Source organism: Scomber japonicus, chromosome 1 (assembly GCF_027409825.1).
Source record: "Scomber japonicus isolate fScoJap1 chromosome 1, fScoJap1.pri, whole genome shotgun sequence".
NCBI classification, from domain to species: Eukaryota; Metazoa; Chordata; class Actinopteri; order Scombriformes; family Scombridae; genus Scomber; species Scomber japonicus.
In genome coordinates, this window is record NC_070578.1 from 41685449 (window position 1) to 41702230 (window position 16782).

The 16782-nt window shown below is 41.3% G+C and overlaps 1 protein-coding gene across 1 annotated transcript in view; it reads right to left on the reverse strand.

Moving 5' to 3' along the window:
• LOC128371134 (uncharacterized) overlaps nucleotides 1-16782 on the reverse strand; it is a gene marked incomplete at its 5' end in the record, with an annotated part of 74544 nt that overhangs the window by 32916 nt on the left and 24846 nt on the right. The window contains 5 exon segments of the mRNA XM_053331402.1: nucleotides 3009-3113; nucleotides 12360-12618; nucleotides 13330-13503; nucleotides 13600-15397; nucleotides 15649-15877. Coding sequence (XP_053187377.1) covers nucleotides 3009-3113; nucleotides 12360-12618; nucleotides 13330-13503; nucleotides 13600-15397; nucleotides 15649-15877 — 2565 coding nt within the window.

Genomic DNA, 16782 nt, shown 5'->3' on the forward strand with positions numbered 1-16782 from the left:
ACATGTGTACTTCATCAGGTAATGATAATATTAATCTTGTTAGATGAAAAAAACTAAAATGATGTCTCGTGGTTAGACTAGATTGAATGAAATGTTAATTAAAATTAATATGCTTTCAAATACTATCAAAGACTAAAATAAGTTTCATGGACTAAAACACTTTGGGTTTCTCTTTGACTAAAATCAGACTAAAATACCAAGACTTTTAGGCGACTAAAGTGTGACAAAAAATAGTATAAGGTGGATTAAATATCACAAAACTAACGAGGGCATTTGACACAATACTAATACTAAATTAAAAAATAGTTGACAAAATTAACACCAGCAGAAACCCAGTCAGTGTCAGATATCACACTTCACATGATGTAGTTCTACTATCTGTCCACTAGATGGAGGCAACTGAACATCTAATGAGCTAAAGATCGGCTCAGCATCATCAGCTGCTGTTAGTGTCTCTGACCAACAACATCACTCAGCAGCTTGGATCAACTTAGCAGTGATGTTTTTTTTTATCCAAAACACAAACATCTGACATCTCTGAGTTTATTTTTTAGATTTTCTACTAAACTCTTCCATTACATGCATCTTTGAATCTGGTGTTTGACCTTTGGAGAGCTGAAATTAAACCACGATATGTTACTCAATTGTAGTTTACTGTAATATTCAACATAGTTTTTTATACTTTGTGTTTTATCTTGTTTCCAATCTTTCTGCTGTCTTTGCTTTTTCTCCTTCTTTATTTCCTCGTCTTCAGTTACATTAGATGGTGTACGACTTAATTTCTTTTCATACCAACAAAAAATGATTCCACTGTTAAAAGACCAAACAGACACACTTTCTACATTAAACATTTTTATTGATAGAAATCAAAATAACATCCAAAATTATCCCTGCATAGAATAAAGTGTTTCTTACAAATATCCCAAAAGTAATTTAGCACATCATAACAATAGCAGCTTAATGAGTGAAATCAAATGTGCCTCAAAATAATTTAGAATAACAATTAAGTTTATATTCAATTTGAAATAATAAGCCAGACTTTTTACATGCACCAGTACCTAATGTCTTAACACAAACAAATGCAGTATAAAATGAATAAAGATTCAAATGAAATATCTGAATGAGGTATAAATAAAGCAGATAAAACACACAGCAGCCATGTCACAGAGAGCTCTGTCAGAGAGACGATGACTCACTCTGTTGGACTTCTTTGGACTACAGAAACACTCTGATTGTAGAGTGGTGTTACAGAGTGGAGCATCTTGCTTCACAGATGATCTTTGGTCAAGTACAGAAATACAAACTGACAACAGATGGGTTTCATTTAGTCATCAGGTGACAGTATGAATTAGTGAGAGCTGATATGATCCAGAAGAAACCAGAAAATATTCATAATTTTTACAAATCAGAATTTTTAATTTTATCCTTAAATTGACACAAAACATGAAGCCAAACAGATTGAAAGTGGTTTCATCTTTAACAATGTGTTGTATTTTAAAAGCTTGTTATATTATCCATTGTGTCAGTAAAGTGAGGATGCTTTCAACTATAATGCCATAAATACTTTTTATTGATGGGTTAGGGTTAGGGTCAGGGTACAGAGAGACTCTCCCTCCTACAGAGGACACAGAGAGACTGAACCAGACCAGACTGCAAACCCGGCATACAGAGGTTCAGTGAATGTGGTGTTGAAGGTGTGGAGGTGGATCAGTGTGTCAGAGGAGACTCTGTAGAAGGACAGAGTGCCAGCAGAACAGTCCACATACACTGCTACTCTGTTAGAGACAGAGGAGGAGGAGGAGGAGGAGATGGATGTTTCTTTGTTCTTGTGCCAGACATAGTAACCATCATCAGAGCACCTCAGACTCCAGGACTGATCATTCCATCCAAACCAATAGTCATCTCTGTCTCCTTTCCTGCTGATTCCTCTGTAACTCACTGATATATAAACTGTTCCTCTCCACTCGACCTCCCAGTAACAGCACCCTGTCAGAACATTTCTACACAGCAGCTGAGGCCAGTGATCAAATCTGTCTGGATGATCAGGATATGCCTGATCCTTCTTCACATTTGTCACCTTCCTGTTGTTGTCAGACAGTTTGAGTCTTCTGTTCATTGTGTTTGGATCCAGTTCCAGTTCACAGGCATCTGATGGAGAGAACGAGACACAATACAGCTGCAGTTTATCATCTGTTGATTTATTAACAACTTTACTGACAATTACTGAAATTAAACTATTCAAACTTAAACTGTCTACATGACAACTGAGACACTCCATCACTGAGGAAGATCATGAGATGTGACTGAAAACTTTGGACATACAGAGTAAGTGGACCTTCATTCCAGCTGTCTGATATTTGTCTGAATGTAATTTCAACAGTTCGGTTTGAACATTAACAGTCAACATGACAGTGATATTGAGTAATATTCATGTTTTCTCATGAAATTTGGGGTAAAGTGAAGGTCTTTGTACATCAAGTTTTTTTTTGTCCAAACAGCTGAAGTCAGCATGAATGAATGAACTTTATCTGCAGGAGAGACATGAGGGACATTTTGGAGCAGGTAGTGCCACCATGTGGACATTTATAAAACATTTCTCTTTTAACTCCTGAACTGTGACGAACAGAAGGAAATTTCTGTTTCATGGATTAATTGGTTCAAGATAAATGTCAGTTTAGGCCACGCTCAAAGTTCTTGTGAATCAAACTGAAAACACACTCACATTTCCTCAGACCAGGTTTCAGTGTGTGCAGTCCACCATGGTCCATCCTGGAGGAAGAGACAAAGACACAATCAGCTTCATACACCTTCATTCATATCCACCATTAAACATGAACCAGAGTCCCTCAGTCGGAGTGTCTGTCCATCTGTCCATACCTGATAGTGTCCATCTGTCTGTCCATACCTGAGAGTGTCCACCTGTCTGTCCATACCTGAGAGTGTCCATCTGTCTGTCCATACCTGAGAGTGTCCAGTCTCCAGTGTGGATCCTCCAGTCCAGCAGACAGAAGCTTCTCTCCTGAGTCTCCTGGGTGATTGTAGCTCAGGTCCAACTCTCTCAGATGGGAGGGGTTGGAGCTCAGGGCTGAGGCCAGAGAAGCACAGCCTTCCTCTGTGATCAGACATCCTGACAGACTGAACACACAAGGGTTAAATCAGTTCTGAGTAGTACATCTACTTTGGATTTTCACATGATTGTAGAAGACATGACAGTAATTATTTGTGCAGTAATTCCTTGACTTCATGCACATTGGGACTTTATTGAAATTAATTTAATATATCATATATTTATATCTGAATTATGCAGATATTCTCACTCACATGTTGGCATAAAAGGAGTTTTACTTACTATATACACATGATATTATTATACTTCAGGTCAGATAGCACACAAAATATATTTATCACACAAATCTCAATACTAAAACAATTGATATCAAAAACTATTTCATATGGGGAAGCCAAAATATTACTTTAAATACAGTCATAGAAATGAGAACCTGAGAGTTTCCAGTGTGCAATGTAGATTCTCCAGTCCAGCAGACAGTTGCGTCACTCCTGAATCCTGCAGGTTGTTGTTACTCAGATCCAGCTCTCTCAGGCTGGAGGACTGGGAGCTGAGGACTGAGGACAGAGCTACACAACTTCTCTCTGAGAGGTTACAGCCATCCAGCCTTAAGGAAATCAGCAGAGATATTGGTTACAATCTTCGAGCAAAGAAAAAACTACATTAATCTGGATAGTTCTGTGTGCACTTACAGAGCTTTGTTGGAGGCTTTGACCACTGGCAGCAGCCTCAGAAGAGCCTCCTCTGAAGCAGAGTATTTCTTCAGGTCAAACACATCCAGATCTTTTTCTGATGAGAGTAAGATGAAGACCAGAGCTGACCACTGAGCAGGAGACAGTTTATCTGTGGAGAGACTTCCTGATCTCAGGTACTGTTGGATCTCCTCCACTAGAGAACGATCATTCAGTTCATTCAGACAGTGGAACAGATTGATGCTTCTCTCTGCAGACACATTCTCACTGATCTGCATCTTGATATACTCAACTGTTTTCTGATTGGTCTGTGAGCTACTTCCTGTATGTATCACACCTCGTAGGAGACTCTGATTGGTCTGCAGAGAAAGACCCAGGAGGAAGCGGAGGAGCAAGTCCAGGTGTCCATTTGAACTCTTTAAGACCTCGTCCACAGCACTCTGGTAGAAATGGGTTGATTTGTCTCTGAACACTTCAGGCCACCTGGATGTTGTTTGTTGTTCCAGCAGATTGACTCCAGACTTGATGAATGTCAGATGGACATGAAGAGCAGCCAGAAACTCCTGAACACTCAGATGGACGAAGCAGAACACCTTGTCCTGGTACAGCCCTCTCTCCTCTTTAAAGACCTGTGTCAACACTCCTGAGTACACTAAGGCTGCTCTGATATCGATGCCACACTCTGTCAGGTCTGATTCATAGAAGATCAGGTTGCCTTTCTGCAGCTGCTCAAAAGCCAGTTTTCCCAGAGACTCAATCATCTTCCTGCTCTCTGGACTCCAGTGTGGATCTGTCTCAGCTCCTCCATCATACTTGACGTTCTTCAGTTTGAAATGAACCACCAGGAAGTGGATGTACATCTCAGTCAGGGTCTTGGGCAGCTCTCCTCTCTTTCTGCTTTTCAACACATCCTCCAGAACTGTAGCAGTGATCCAGCAGAAGACTGGGATGTGGCACATGATGTGGAGGCTTCGTGATGTCTTGATGTGGGAGATGATGGTTCTGGCCTGCTCCTCATCTCTGAATCTCTTCCTGAAGTACTCCTCCTTCTGTGGGTCAGTGAACCCTCTGACCTCTGTCACCATGCCGACACACTCAGGAGGGATCTGATTGGCTGCTGCAGGTCGTGTGGTTATCCAGAGGCGAGCAGAGGGAAGCAGTTTCCCCCTGATGAGGTTTGTCAGCAGCACATCCACTGAGGTGGACTCTGTAACATCAGTCAGGATCTCATTGTTGTGGAAGTCCAGAGGAAGTCGACACTCATCCAGACCGTCAAAGATGAACACAACCTGGAACTCTTCAAACCTACAGATTCCTGCTTCTTTGGTTTCAGTAAAGAAGTGATGAACAAGTTCCACCAAGCTGTACTTTTTCTCTTTCAGCACATTCAGCTCTCTGAAAGTGAATGGAAATGTGAAGTGTATGTCCTGGTTGGCTTTGTATTCAGCCCAGTCCAGAGTGAACTTCTGTGTTAACACTGTTTTCCCAATGCCAGCCACTCCCTTTGTCATCACTGTTCTGATTGGTTCATCTCTTCCAGGTGAGGCTTTAAAAATGTCTTCTTGTCTGATTGTTGTTTCTGGTCTGTCTGGTTTCCTGGATGCTCTTTCAATCTGTCTGACCTCATGTTCATCATTGACCTCTGCAGTCCCTCCCTCTGTGATGTAGAGCGGTGTGTAGATCTGATTCAGAAGGGTTGGGTTTCCTGCTTTAGCGATCCCCTCAAACAGACACTGGAACTTCTTCTCCAGGTTAGACTTGAGTTTACGTCGACACTTTGCAGCACAAGCTCCTGAATGAACAAACAACAAATGAAATCAGTGAGTGGATCCTACAGAAAGTCTAGAAATCTGAACATGTAAGTGTGTCTGTGTAGTTTTTCCTCCTCCATCAGTTTTATTCAGCTCATCAGTGGAGGACAAACAGCCTCTGATCTGATGCAGATGTGTGCAGCATATTTACAGCAGAGTTTGAAATATAAACCTCTCCCATGTTGCCTCCATTTCCTCTCCATCATGTTAAATCTGTTAAAATCCTCTTACTGCTCTGCAGACGCTCAGCCAGCTCCTCCTGCTTCATTCTCTTCAGGAAGTGCACTGTGATCTTCAGAAATGCCTCTCTGCTGCTCCTCCTCTGCTCTTCCTCCTCACCTTCCAACACCTCCTCATCCTCACTCTGACTCTCTAAGCATTCTGGGTCATCTGGACTCAGACCCCTCTGGACTCTCTTCAGCTCGTTCTTCACAAAAGTGACAATGTTCTCCTCCAGCAGCTGGAACAGAAAGATAAAGTGAACATTTCATTTATACTGGTAGAACAAAACATGTGATTCATGTGTCAGTCTGAAGGCCTGCTGGTCTAAACAGAGCAGCATGGACACTGTTAGGACCTGAATGCTACTTTAGTATTTCATCTGTGGTTGATGGAGTTAATAGTAAAAGGTGTGTTTGTACATGTACACACCATAAATATGGAGTCCAGCTGTGTTTGATGCTGCTGTGCAGACTGACCACTGGGAACCTCTGAGCTCTGCTGCTGAACTCTGTGGAGAAAACATCACGTTTAAGGACATTTAATGACTTAAATCTGCATATTATTAAATAATTTCTGTCATGATGACAGAATTATATATGAATGAAGGTTGGATTACTGGATGTCAAATTTTCCATCAGCAAGTTGTCCATCTTTAATGTCAATAGGACGATCCATAGAGTCGTCACTTTTCATGGACACACAACTGGGTTCAGGAGAGTCTGCTCTCTGCTGCTGCATCCTGATACAAACAAACAATTAACAAATCAAAGAGTTTAAAAAGATGAATTTTGAGCAGACTGTCAGCAGCTGAAGTTTTAGAAGCAGAATGAAAATCAATAAGAAGACAGTGGATGAGAAACGTTCTCCTGTTCATCAAAATGTCATCTGATGAAAGATGCTGTCTCATCTTAGTTGATTAGTTGACTAATCAGTGGTTGAGCTCTTTGTTAACTCACACAGTTAGTAGTTCATTCTGAGTTATTGTGACTTATTATTCAGTAGTTGAGTGTCAGATGTGACAGTGAGTGTGAATAATGATGGTGGAGTGATGTGAGTGGAGAACAGTGATGGACAGTTAGAGATCCTCATCTCACCTCTGAGCTTTGGTCTGGCTGTCATGTTCCCCACACAGAGAGCTTTTAGAGGGAGGGACTCCCTCCTCTCTGTCCTTACACTGATCCATAGCAGAGAAACAGCTGCTGGGAGAGCTGCACTCACTCACTACAACATGGAAAATGTTGAATTCACATCCAGTCACAGAGACTTTGTAGCTTCAGCTGTGGAGGAAACACAGAGAGAGAAGATGCTGCTGGTTATCTTGATCAGTCCATCTGATGTGAGGCTGCTGTCACTTCATCATCACTTCACTTCACTTCACTGCCCTCTACTGGCAGCTGGAGGAACGACACCACCATCATTTATTACAAACAGCCAGGAGACTTCATATGGAGAGAAACTCCATTCATCTGACAGGTTCGCTCAACATCAGAAAAACCAATCAGCTGATCCATTTTAGGAGACGGGGGGTGAAGACACATGAGTCCGTCTTCATGAAAGGAGCTGAGGTGGAACAAGTGAACAGCTTCAGGTTCCTGCATCATTGACACTATAGTGTTCTCTGATTGTTTGAACATCAGCTGCTTCTAAGATTTAGTCAAACCCTCATCAATAGAAATTGACTAAATATGAGAAGTATAACACATTATAATTCAACAACAGCACAAACAACTGACTCCAATATGAGCAACAAGTTGAATCAACACATCTCTGAAAAAGCTTCATGAAGGGAGGATTTACTGCAGGACTGTTAAATCATGCTGCAGTAGTCTGAGCTCACTGGACCTCACAAACAGAAACAGCTTTAATTCACTTCTCTGATTCAACTATGATTCTAATGAAATGTTGTGTTTGTGTCTCTGAATGTTTGTACAGAGCATCTACAGCTGCTTTTCAGTGTACAGTCCTGTATTGTCCTGCAGAAGCTTGAACTTTGAGCTCTCTCTCTCTCTCTCTCTCTCTCTCTCTCACACACACACACACACATTAACTATATCAGAAATCAGACAGTGATACAACACCTCCGAGTGTGTTGGACACCAAACCTCTTTAAGTATTTGAAAATAATCATTTCAATAAGAACATATGAAATACTTTGATCAAAACATCAACTTTGTTTCAATCTTTGTTCAATTTAATGCCTTTATTGTCATTGCACAGCAGTACAATGAAATTGTGTGGTCCAGACAGTTGGCACCACGTCTGCGTGTCAAATGACCTGCACATGACAGAAAATAGCCACCTGTTCCTCTTTCTTTCTCAGCTGACATTAGCACATCAACACAGTCAGACCACACATTATTTGATGATTTTAGAGTTTTAGAGTAGAGTTTCACTTCTTTTTCATGGTTTCACATATTTCTAGTTTGTATTTAAATGATATTTGACTGCTGCACAACCAGCTGCTCTTTAGGACAAATAAAGGGTTAGGGTTAAGTTTTATTTAAGTTTAGCAGAATGTTCATGAAGTTATGCTTTAAATATTAATAATATCTTATTGTGAGCTGAAAGAAAAATGTCAGTAATTTATTATGGGAGACTTTCCATTTAAGTTTCTCCCCAACTGTAAAATGATTTCAAATTTCAGTTGGATTTATTCAGGGTCATTGTGGATTACATTGAATTTTACAGCAAACCGCTTAATGAAAAATGAAAAGAAAAGAGCAAACTTTAGGACTTAGTCAACATGTTACAATTTATTTCTCAATTTGAATGGATTTTCCCTTTAATTTTCAGCAAAGTTGCTTTAAATTTGTTATCTTTTAATAAGACTCAATCAAGAACATTGTGAGGAGAAATATTATGAGATTGACAGAAAAGTTACTTTGGGAGGTTTTAAGTTTAATTGGTGACGCCACCTTTTCTTGTTCAGTTTATGATTTTTAATATAATTTTCCTTTATCATGGATGTTAATTGTAACAATTCATTGAAGCTTTTTAAACATATCCTTTTCTTCCTCCCTTTTGGTTGTTACAAGCACCGTTATGGTAACATACTGAAAAGACACGGCTGGCTTGATCGCAGTATTGAAGGAGGTTTGAGGATCACTGTGATTCTGAGTTGAAAGCAGCACAGAGCTGCAGAATCTCAGGTGAGCTCTGAAAACCTCACAGCAGGTATTTTAAACAGTACATTACCTACAGGTTAGCATTCATTTAATAATGTAACAATCAGAGAAAACGTCATGACACAAATCAGTAAATACATAAGTACACATTAGCTGAGTCAGGATGTGTGTTTCTCAATACAATCAGCAGCCTCACTTTATGCTTTTTACACTTTTAATTGTAAAATAACTGAAAATTGTCACTTACCAAACGTCATGCAGAGCAGAACAGGAGAAGTGAAGTAAAAAACTGGCACAACCAAAAAGGAACAATTCCTTCAAAGGGGAAGTGAAGTGAAGAGGAACTTCGCCTGCTTCATATGTTTGTAAAAAGCAAAAGAATCCAACATGAAGACACCAAACCTCAAATCAAACAAAAAACAAGCAAAAGAAATTGGTGCATCATGTTATTACAATGTTGAAACTCTAATTATGTGTCAGACATCTTACAAACAGTGGTAACACATCATTCTAGCAGCCTTTGTTTTTGCAGTTAACCATATCTGACTGTAACTGAAGTCAAAACCAGTCTAACCTGTAGCAGAAAAACAGCCAGCGTCAGATATCACACATCACATGATGTAGTTCTACTATCTGTTCGCTAGATAGAGCCAACTGAACATCTAATGAGCTAAAGATCAGCTCAGCATCATCAGCTGCTGTTAGTATCTCTGACCAATAATGTGTTTTATCCAACACAGCATCATCTGAGTTTATTTTCAGCTTCAAATTTTCTTCCATTGCAGGTGTCTTTGATTGTGGTGTTTGACCCTTGGACAGCTGAAACTAAACTATATGTTACTCATTTGTAGTTTACTTTAATGTTGGTTATAGCATTTATACTTTGTGTTTTATCTTGTTTCCACCCTTTCCACTTCCTTTGCTATTTCTCCTTCTTTATTTCATTCCTCACCTTGTGGGAGTTCCTTTTAATTCCAGCAAAATATCAACTCCACTGTTAAAAGACCCAGACAGACAGACACATTTTATAACCCTTCATTTTTTATTGAAACGATAAAAACCCAAGTAACATACAATTAAATCCCAAATTATCCCTGCATATAATAAATTGTTTCTTTAAAATATCACATATCGCCTTGGTAGCCGAGTACCACAACAGTTATTGCACATGTCACATAATGGGAGCATCCCTGGTTTGATATGCTGCAGGTCATCCCCCCCTCTCCCTGTTTCCTATCAGCCTCTCTACCATGAAAGTAAAGGCAAAAACAAAAATAAATCTTTTAAAAGAATAACAATTCACTTTATATTCACTTTGAAAGAATAAACCAGACTTTTTAAATGTACCAGTGTCTAATGTCTTAACACAAACAAACGCAGTATAAAATAAATAAAGATTCCAATCAGATATACGATTCAGGTATAAATAAAACAGACAAAGCCCACAGCAGCCATGTCACAGAAAGCAGAAACAAAATAACAACAGACGGCTTTCATTTAGTAATCAAGTCACAGAATGAATTAGTGACAGCTGATATGAGCCAGAAGAAACCAGAAAATATTCACATTTAAGAAGCTAGAATCAGGGAATTTTGAATTTTTTCCTTAAATTGACTCAAAACATCAAGCCAAAAAGGTTGAAACAGTTTTTTTTATCTTAAACAATGTGCTGTAGTTTAAAAGCTTGTTATATTATCCATTATGTCAACAAAAATGCCATGAATAGTTATTGATGATCAGATAAAATACATGTGAGAAACACAAAAACACCATGGGCTTCCACAGCTGGACAGATGTTATTTGATTAAAACATGAATAGAGCTGCATCCTGACAGTATCAACAGCAGACTCAACTGAGACTAATCAATGAATCATGTAGAAGGAAAAATAACTGAGTGTTTGAGTCTGAGACAGATCTGCTTCACAGTGCAGAGAGTATGTGATGTTTGATTTCAGCAGCTGATCTTCAGTCAGCAGAGTTTCACAGTGTCCACAGGAGAGACTCTCCCTCCTACAGAGGACACAGAGAGACTCTCCCTCCTACAGAGGAACCAGAGATACTCTCCCTCCTACAGAGGAACCAGAGAGACTCTCCCTCCTACAGAGGAACCGCAGAGACTCTCCCTCCTACAGTGAACACAGAGACACTGAGGAACCAGACCAGTAGAGCCCAAACCCAGCATACAGAGGTTCAGTGAATGTGGTGCTGAAGGTGTGGAGGTGGATCAGTGTGTCAAAGGAGACTTTGTAGAAGGACAGAGTGCCAGCAGGACAGTCCACATACACTGCTACTCTGTTAGAGACAGAGGAGAAGGAGGGGCGGGAGATTGGTGTTTCGCTCTTATCGTAACAGACAGAGTAGCGACCATCATCAAAGCACCTCAGTCTCCAGGACTGATCATTCCTTCCAAACTCACAGTCAACACTGTCTTTTTTCCTTCTGATTCCTTTGTAACTCACTGATATATTAACTTCTCCTCTCCACTCGACCTCCCAGTAACAGCGACCAGTCAGAACATTTCCACAGAGCAGCTGAGGCCAGAAGTCAAATCTGTCTGGATGATCAGGATATGACTGATACTCCTTCACATATGTCACCTTCCTGTTGTTGTCAGACAGTTTGAGTTTTCTGTACATTGTGTTTGGATCCAGTTCCAGTTCACAGGCATCTGATGGAGAGAACGAGACACAATACAGCTGCAGTTCATCATCTGTTGATTTATTAACAACTTTACTGAAACCATTCAAACTTAAACCATCTCCATGACAACTGAGACACTCCATCACTGAGGAAGACCATGAGATGTGACTGAAAGCTTTGGAGATACAGAGTAAGTGGACATTTTGATGTATTTTATTTTGCCGAATTCAAACGTAAATTTAATCCCAGCTGCATCTGATATTTGTCTCAATGTACATTCAACAGTTCAGTTAGAAGCACATTTTTGTCCAAATGCTCCAAACAGCAGAAGTCAGTATGAATGAATGAACTTTATCTGCAGGAGAGACATGAGGGATATTCTGGAGCAAGTAGCACCACCATGTGGACATTTATAAAACATTTCTCTTTTAACTCCTGAACTGTGACAAACAGAAAGAAATTTCTGTTTCATGGATTCATTGGTTCAAGATAAATGTCAGTTTAGGCCACGCCCATTTATGCCAAAACACATTTTCCATCATTTTGAACTTTTTTCACTTCTTTTACATATTTCATCCAGTTTTTCTCAAAGTTCTCATGAATCAAACTGAAAACACACTCACACTTCCACAGACCAGGTTTCAGTCTTGGCAGTCCACCATGGTCCATCCTGGAGGAAGAGACAAAGACACAATCAGCTTCATACACCTTCACTCATATCCACCATTAAACATGAACCAGAGTCCCTCAGTTAGTCAGAGTGTCTGTCCATACCTGAGAGTGTCCCCCTGTCTGTCCATACCTGAGAGTGTCCACCTGTCTGTCCATACCTGAGAGTGTCCACCTGTCTGTCCATACCTGAGAGTGTCCACCTGTCTGTCCATACCTGAGAGTGTCCAGTCTCCAGTGTGGATCCTTCAGTCCAGCAGACAGAAGCTTCTCTCCTGAGTCTCCTGGATGATTGTATCTCAGGTCCAGCTCTCTCAGATGGGAGGGGTTGCAGCTCAGAGCTGAGGCCAGAGAAGCACAGCCTTCCTCTGTGATCAGACATCCTGACAGACTGAACACACACAACAGTTCATCTAATGAAGTTTAAATGATTCACAACTCAATAAACAGTATTTTGTCCTTCAGGCCTTCATGTTTACACTCAGCGCCTCCTGCTGTAAGTTGGTGTCATGCTGATACATTTTAGAGAGAAAGCACATGTTGCTTATGGAGGCCGCAACTGCTGAAGCTCATGGTTTAATCTGATGCCATTCTGTTTTTACTTTGGCAGAAGAAATTCCTTTAAAGTTAAATATTGTTTGAGAAAAATGATGTTCACTGTATGATTGCAGTCATTCAATTAACCAGCCTAGTATCTTCCATCATATTTATGATTTAATTTCATTATATATATATATATATATATATATATATATATATTAGAATTTTCAACAACAACAAAAAACTTAAACATAAAGAAAAGCCTCCTGCTTTAAGTGGCATGACAGATATTCTGTGCATTATACTAGATTTAAAAGGCTGTTTTGCACAGTGACTCCTCATTGAATATTAAATGACAAAAGCATATATCCTGACTCAACTGTAGGTATGAAAGTCATTTAATTTACTGTATATTTCATATTAAAACAATTGAGCTTAGATAGCACACACACACTTTTTTTTTTAATCAAACTTCCTGTACACTAGATACTGGGGGGAAAAATAAATAAAATATATATAATAAAAATAAAATAATAAATCATATACACAGTAATTAAATGACCTGAGAGTTTCCAGTCTGCAGTGTGGACTCTCCAGTCCAGCAGAAAACTGCTTCAATCCTGAATCCTGCAGATCGTTGTTACTCAGGTCCAGATCTCTCAGACTAGAAGACTGGGAGCTGAGAACTGAGGACAGAGCTGCACAGCTTCTCCTTGAGAGGTTACAGACACTCAGCCTTAAGAAGAGCAAAATAAAACAATTGCAAATATTACTTTACTTAATTGAGCAAAGAATTAATTCCATTAATCTGGATAGTTCTGTGTGCACCTACAGAGCTTTGTTGGAGGCTTTGACCACTGGCAGCAGCCTCAGAAGAGCCTCCTCTGAAGCAGAGTATTTCTTCAGGTCAAACACATCCAGATCATTTTCTGATGACAGTAAGATGAAGACCAGAGCTGACCACTGAGCAGGAGACAGTTTATCTGTGGAGAGACTTCCTGATCTCAGGGACTGTTGGATCTCCTCCACTAGAGAACGATCATTCAGTTCATTCAGACAGTGGAACAGATTGATGCTTTTCTCTGCAGACACATTCTCACTGATCTTCTTCTTGATGTATTTGACTGTTTTCTGATTGGTCTGTGAGCTGCTTCCTGTCTGTGTCAGCAGACCTCGTAGGAGAGTCTGATTGGTCTGCAGTGAAAGACCCAGGAGGAAGCGGAGGAATAAGTCCAGGTGTCCATTTGGACTCTTTAAGGCCTCGTCCACAGCACTCTGGTAGAAACATGTTGATTTGTCTCCGAACGCTTCAGACCACCATGATGTTGTTTGTTTTTCTGCCAGCAGATTGACTCCAGACTTGATGAATGTCAGATGGACATGAAGAGCAGCCAGAAACTCCTGAACACTCAGATGGACGAAGCAGAACACCTTGTCCTGGTACAGCCCTCTCTCCTCTTTAAAGACCTGTGTGAACACTCCTGAGCACACTGAGGCTGCTCTGATATCGATGCCACACTCTGTCAGGTCTGATTCATAGAAGATCAGGTTGCCTTTCTGCAGCTGCACAAAAGCCACTTTTCCCAGAGACTCAATCATCTTCCTGCTCTCTGGACTCCAGTGTGGATCTGTCTCAGCTCCTCCATCATACTTGACATTTTTCAGTTTGGACTGAAGCACCAGGAAGTGGATGTACATCTCAGTCAGAGACTTGGGCAGCTCTCCTCCATCTCTGCTTTTCAACACATCCTCCAGAACTGTAGCAGTGATCCAGCAGAAGACTGGGATGTGGCACATGATGTGGAGGCTTCGTGATGTCTTGATGTGGGAGATGATGGTGCTGGCCTGATCCTCATCTCTGAATCTCTTCATGAAGTACTCCTCCTTCTGTGGGTCAGTGAACCCTCTGATCTCTGTCACCATGCCGACACACTCAGGAGGGATCTGATTGGCTGCTGCAGGTCGTGTGGTTATCCAGAGGCGAGCAGAGGGAAGCAGTTTCCCCCTGATGAGGTTTGTCAGCAGCACATCCACTGATGTGGACTCTGTAACATCAGTCAGGATCTCAGTGTTGTGGAAGTCCAGAGGAAGTCGACACTCATCCAGACCGTCAAAGATGAACACAACCTGGAACTCTTCAAATCTGCAGATTCCTGCTTCTTTGGTTTCAGTAAAGAAGTGATGAACAAGTTCCACCAAGCTGTACTTTTTCTCTTTCAGCACATTCAGGTCTCTGAAAGTGAATGGAAACGTGAAGTGTATGTCCTGGTTGGCTTTCTCTTCAGCCCAGTCCAGAGTGAACTTCTGTGTTAAGACTGTTTTCCCAATGCCAGCCACTCCCTTTGTCATCACTGTTCTGATTGGTTCATCTCTTCCAGGTGAGGCTTTAAAGATGTCTTCTTGTCTGATTGTTGTTTCTGGTCTGTCTGGTTTCCTGGATGCTGTTTCAATCTGTCTGATCTCATGTTCATCATTGACCTCTGCAGTCCCTCCCTCTGTGACGTAGAGCGGTGTGTAGATTTGATTCAGAAGGGTTGGGTTTCCTGCTTTAGCGATCCCCTCAAAGAGACACTGGAACTTCTTCTGCAGGTTAGACTTGAGTTTACGTCGACACTTTGCAGCACGAGTTCCTGAATGAACAAACAACAAATGAAATCAGTGAGTGGATCCTACAGAAAGTCTAGAAATCTAGAAATAGTAAGTGTGTCTGTGTAGTTTTTCCTCCTCCATCAGTTTTATTTTATTCATCAGTGGAGGACAAACAGCCTCTGATCTGATGCAGATGTGTGCAGCATATTTACAGCAGAGTTTGAAATATAAACCTCTCCCATGTTGCCTCCATTTCCTCTCCATCATGTTAAATCTGTTAAAATCCTCTTACTGATTTGCAGACGCTCAGCCAGCTCCTCCTGCTTTATTCTCCTCAGGAAGTGCACTGTGATCTTCAGAAATGCCTCTCTGCTGCTCCTCCTTTGCTCTTCCTCCTCATCGTCCAAAACCTCCTCATCCTCACTCTGACTCTCTAAGCATTCTGGGTAATCTGGACTCAGACCCCTCTGGACTCTCTTCAGCTCGTTCTTCATAAAAGTGACAATGTTTTCCTCCAGCAGCTGGAACAGAAAGATAAAGTGAACATTTAATTTAAACTGGTAGAACACAAGATGTGATTCATGTGTCAGTCTGAAGGCAGGCTGGTCTTATTTTCATTTTTAAAATGTTTTTCCTCATTGAATCTGGATATATAGCGCTGGTGTTTTCGGATCATAAAACAACTTATGAGGGCTGCACGCGTACGGAGGAAGCTCATTTCGGCCGCTTGTACCTGCGATCTTGTTCTTTCAGTCACTACCCAAAGTTCATGACTGTAGGTGACGGTAGGAACGACGATCGACTGGTAAATCGAGAGCTTTGCCTTTTGGCTCAGCTAACCCTAACCCTCTTCACCACAACGGATCGGTGCGGCGTCTGCAGTAATGCGCCTGTCAATCTCACACTCCATCCTTCCCTCACTCGTTAACAAGCCCCCGAGGTACTTGAACTCACTCCATCCTTTTCCGGTTGAGGACCATGGACTCGGATTTGGAGGTGCTGATTCTCATCCCGGTCGCTTCACACTCAGCTGCGAACCGATCCAGTGAGAGTTGGAGGTCACGGTCTGATGAAGCCAACAGGACCACATCATCCGCAAAAAGCAGTGACCCAATCCTGAGATCACCAAACCGGACCCCCTCCACACCCTGGCTGCACCTAGAAATCCTGTCCATAAAAATTATGAACAGGATCGGTGACAAAGGGCAGCCCTGGCGGAGTCCAACCCTCACTGGAAACAATTACTGGCAATGCGAACCAAGCTCTGACACCGGTCATACAGGGAATGGACGGCCCTTATCAGGGGGTCCGGTACCCCGTATTCCCGGAGAACCCACCACAGGACTCCCCGAGGGACACGGTCGAATGCCTTCTCCAAGTCCACAAAACACATGTGGACTGGTTGGGCAAACTCCCATGCACCCTC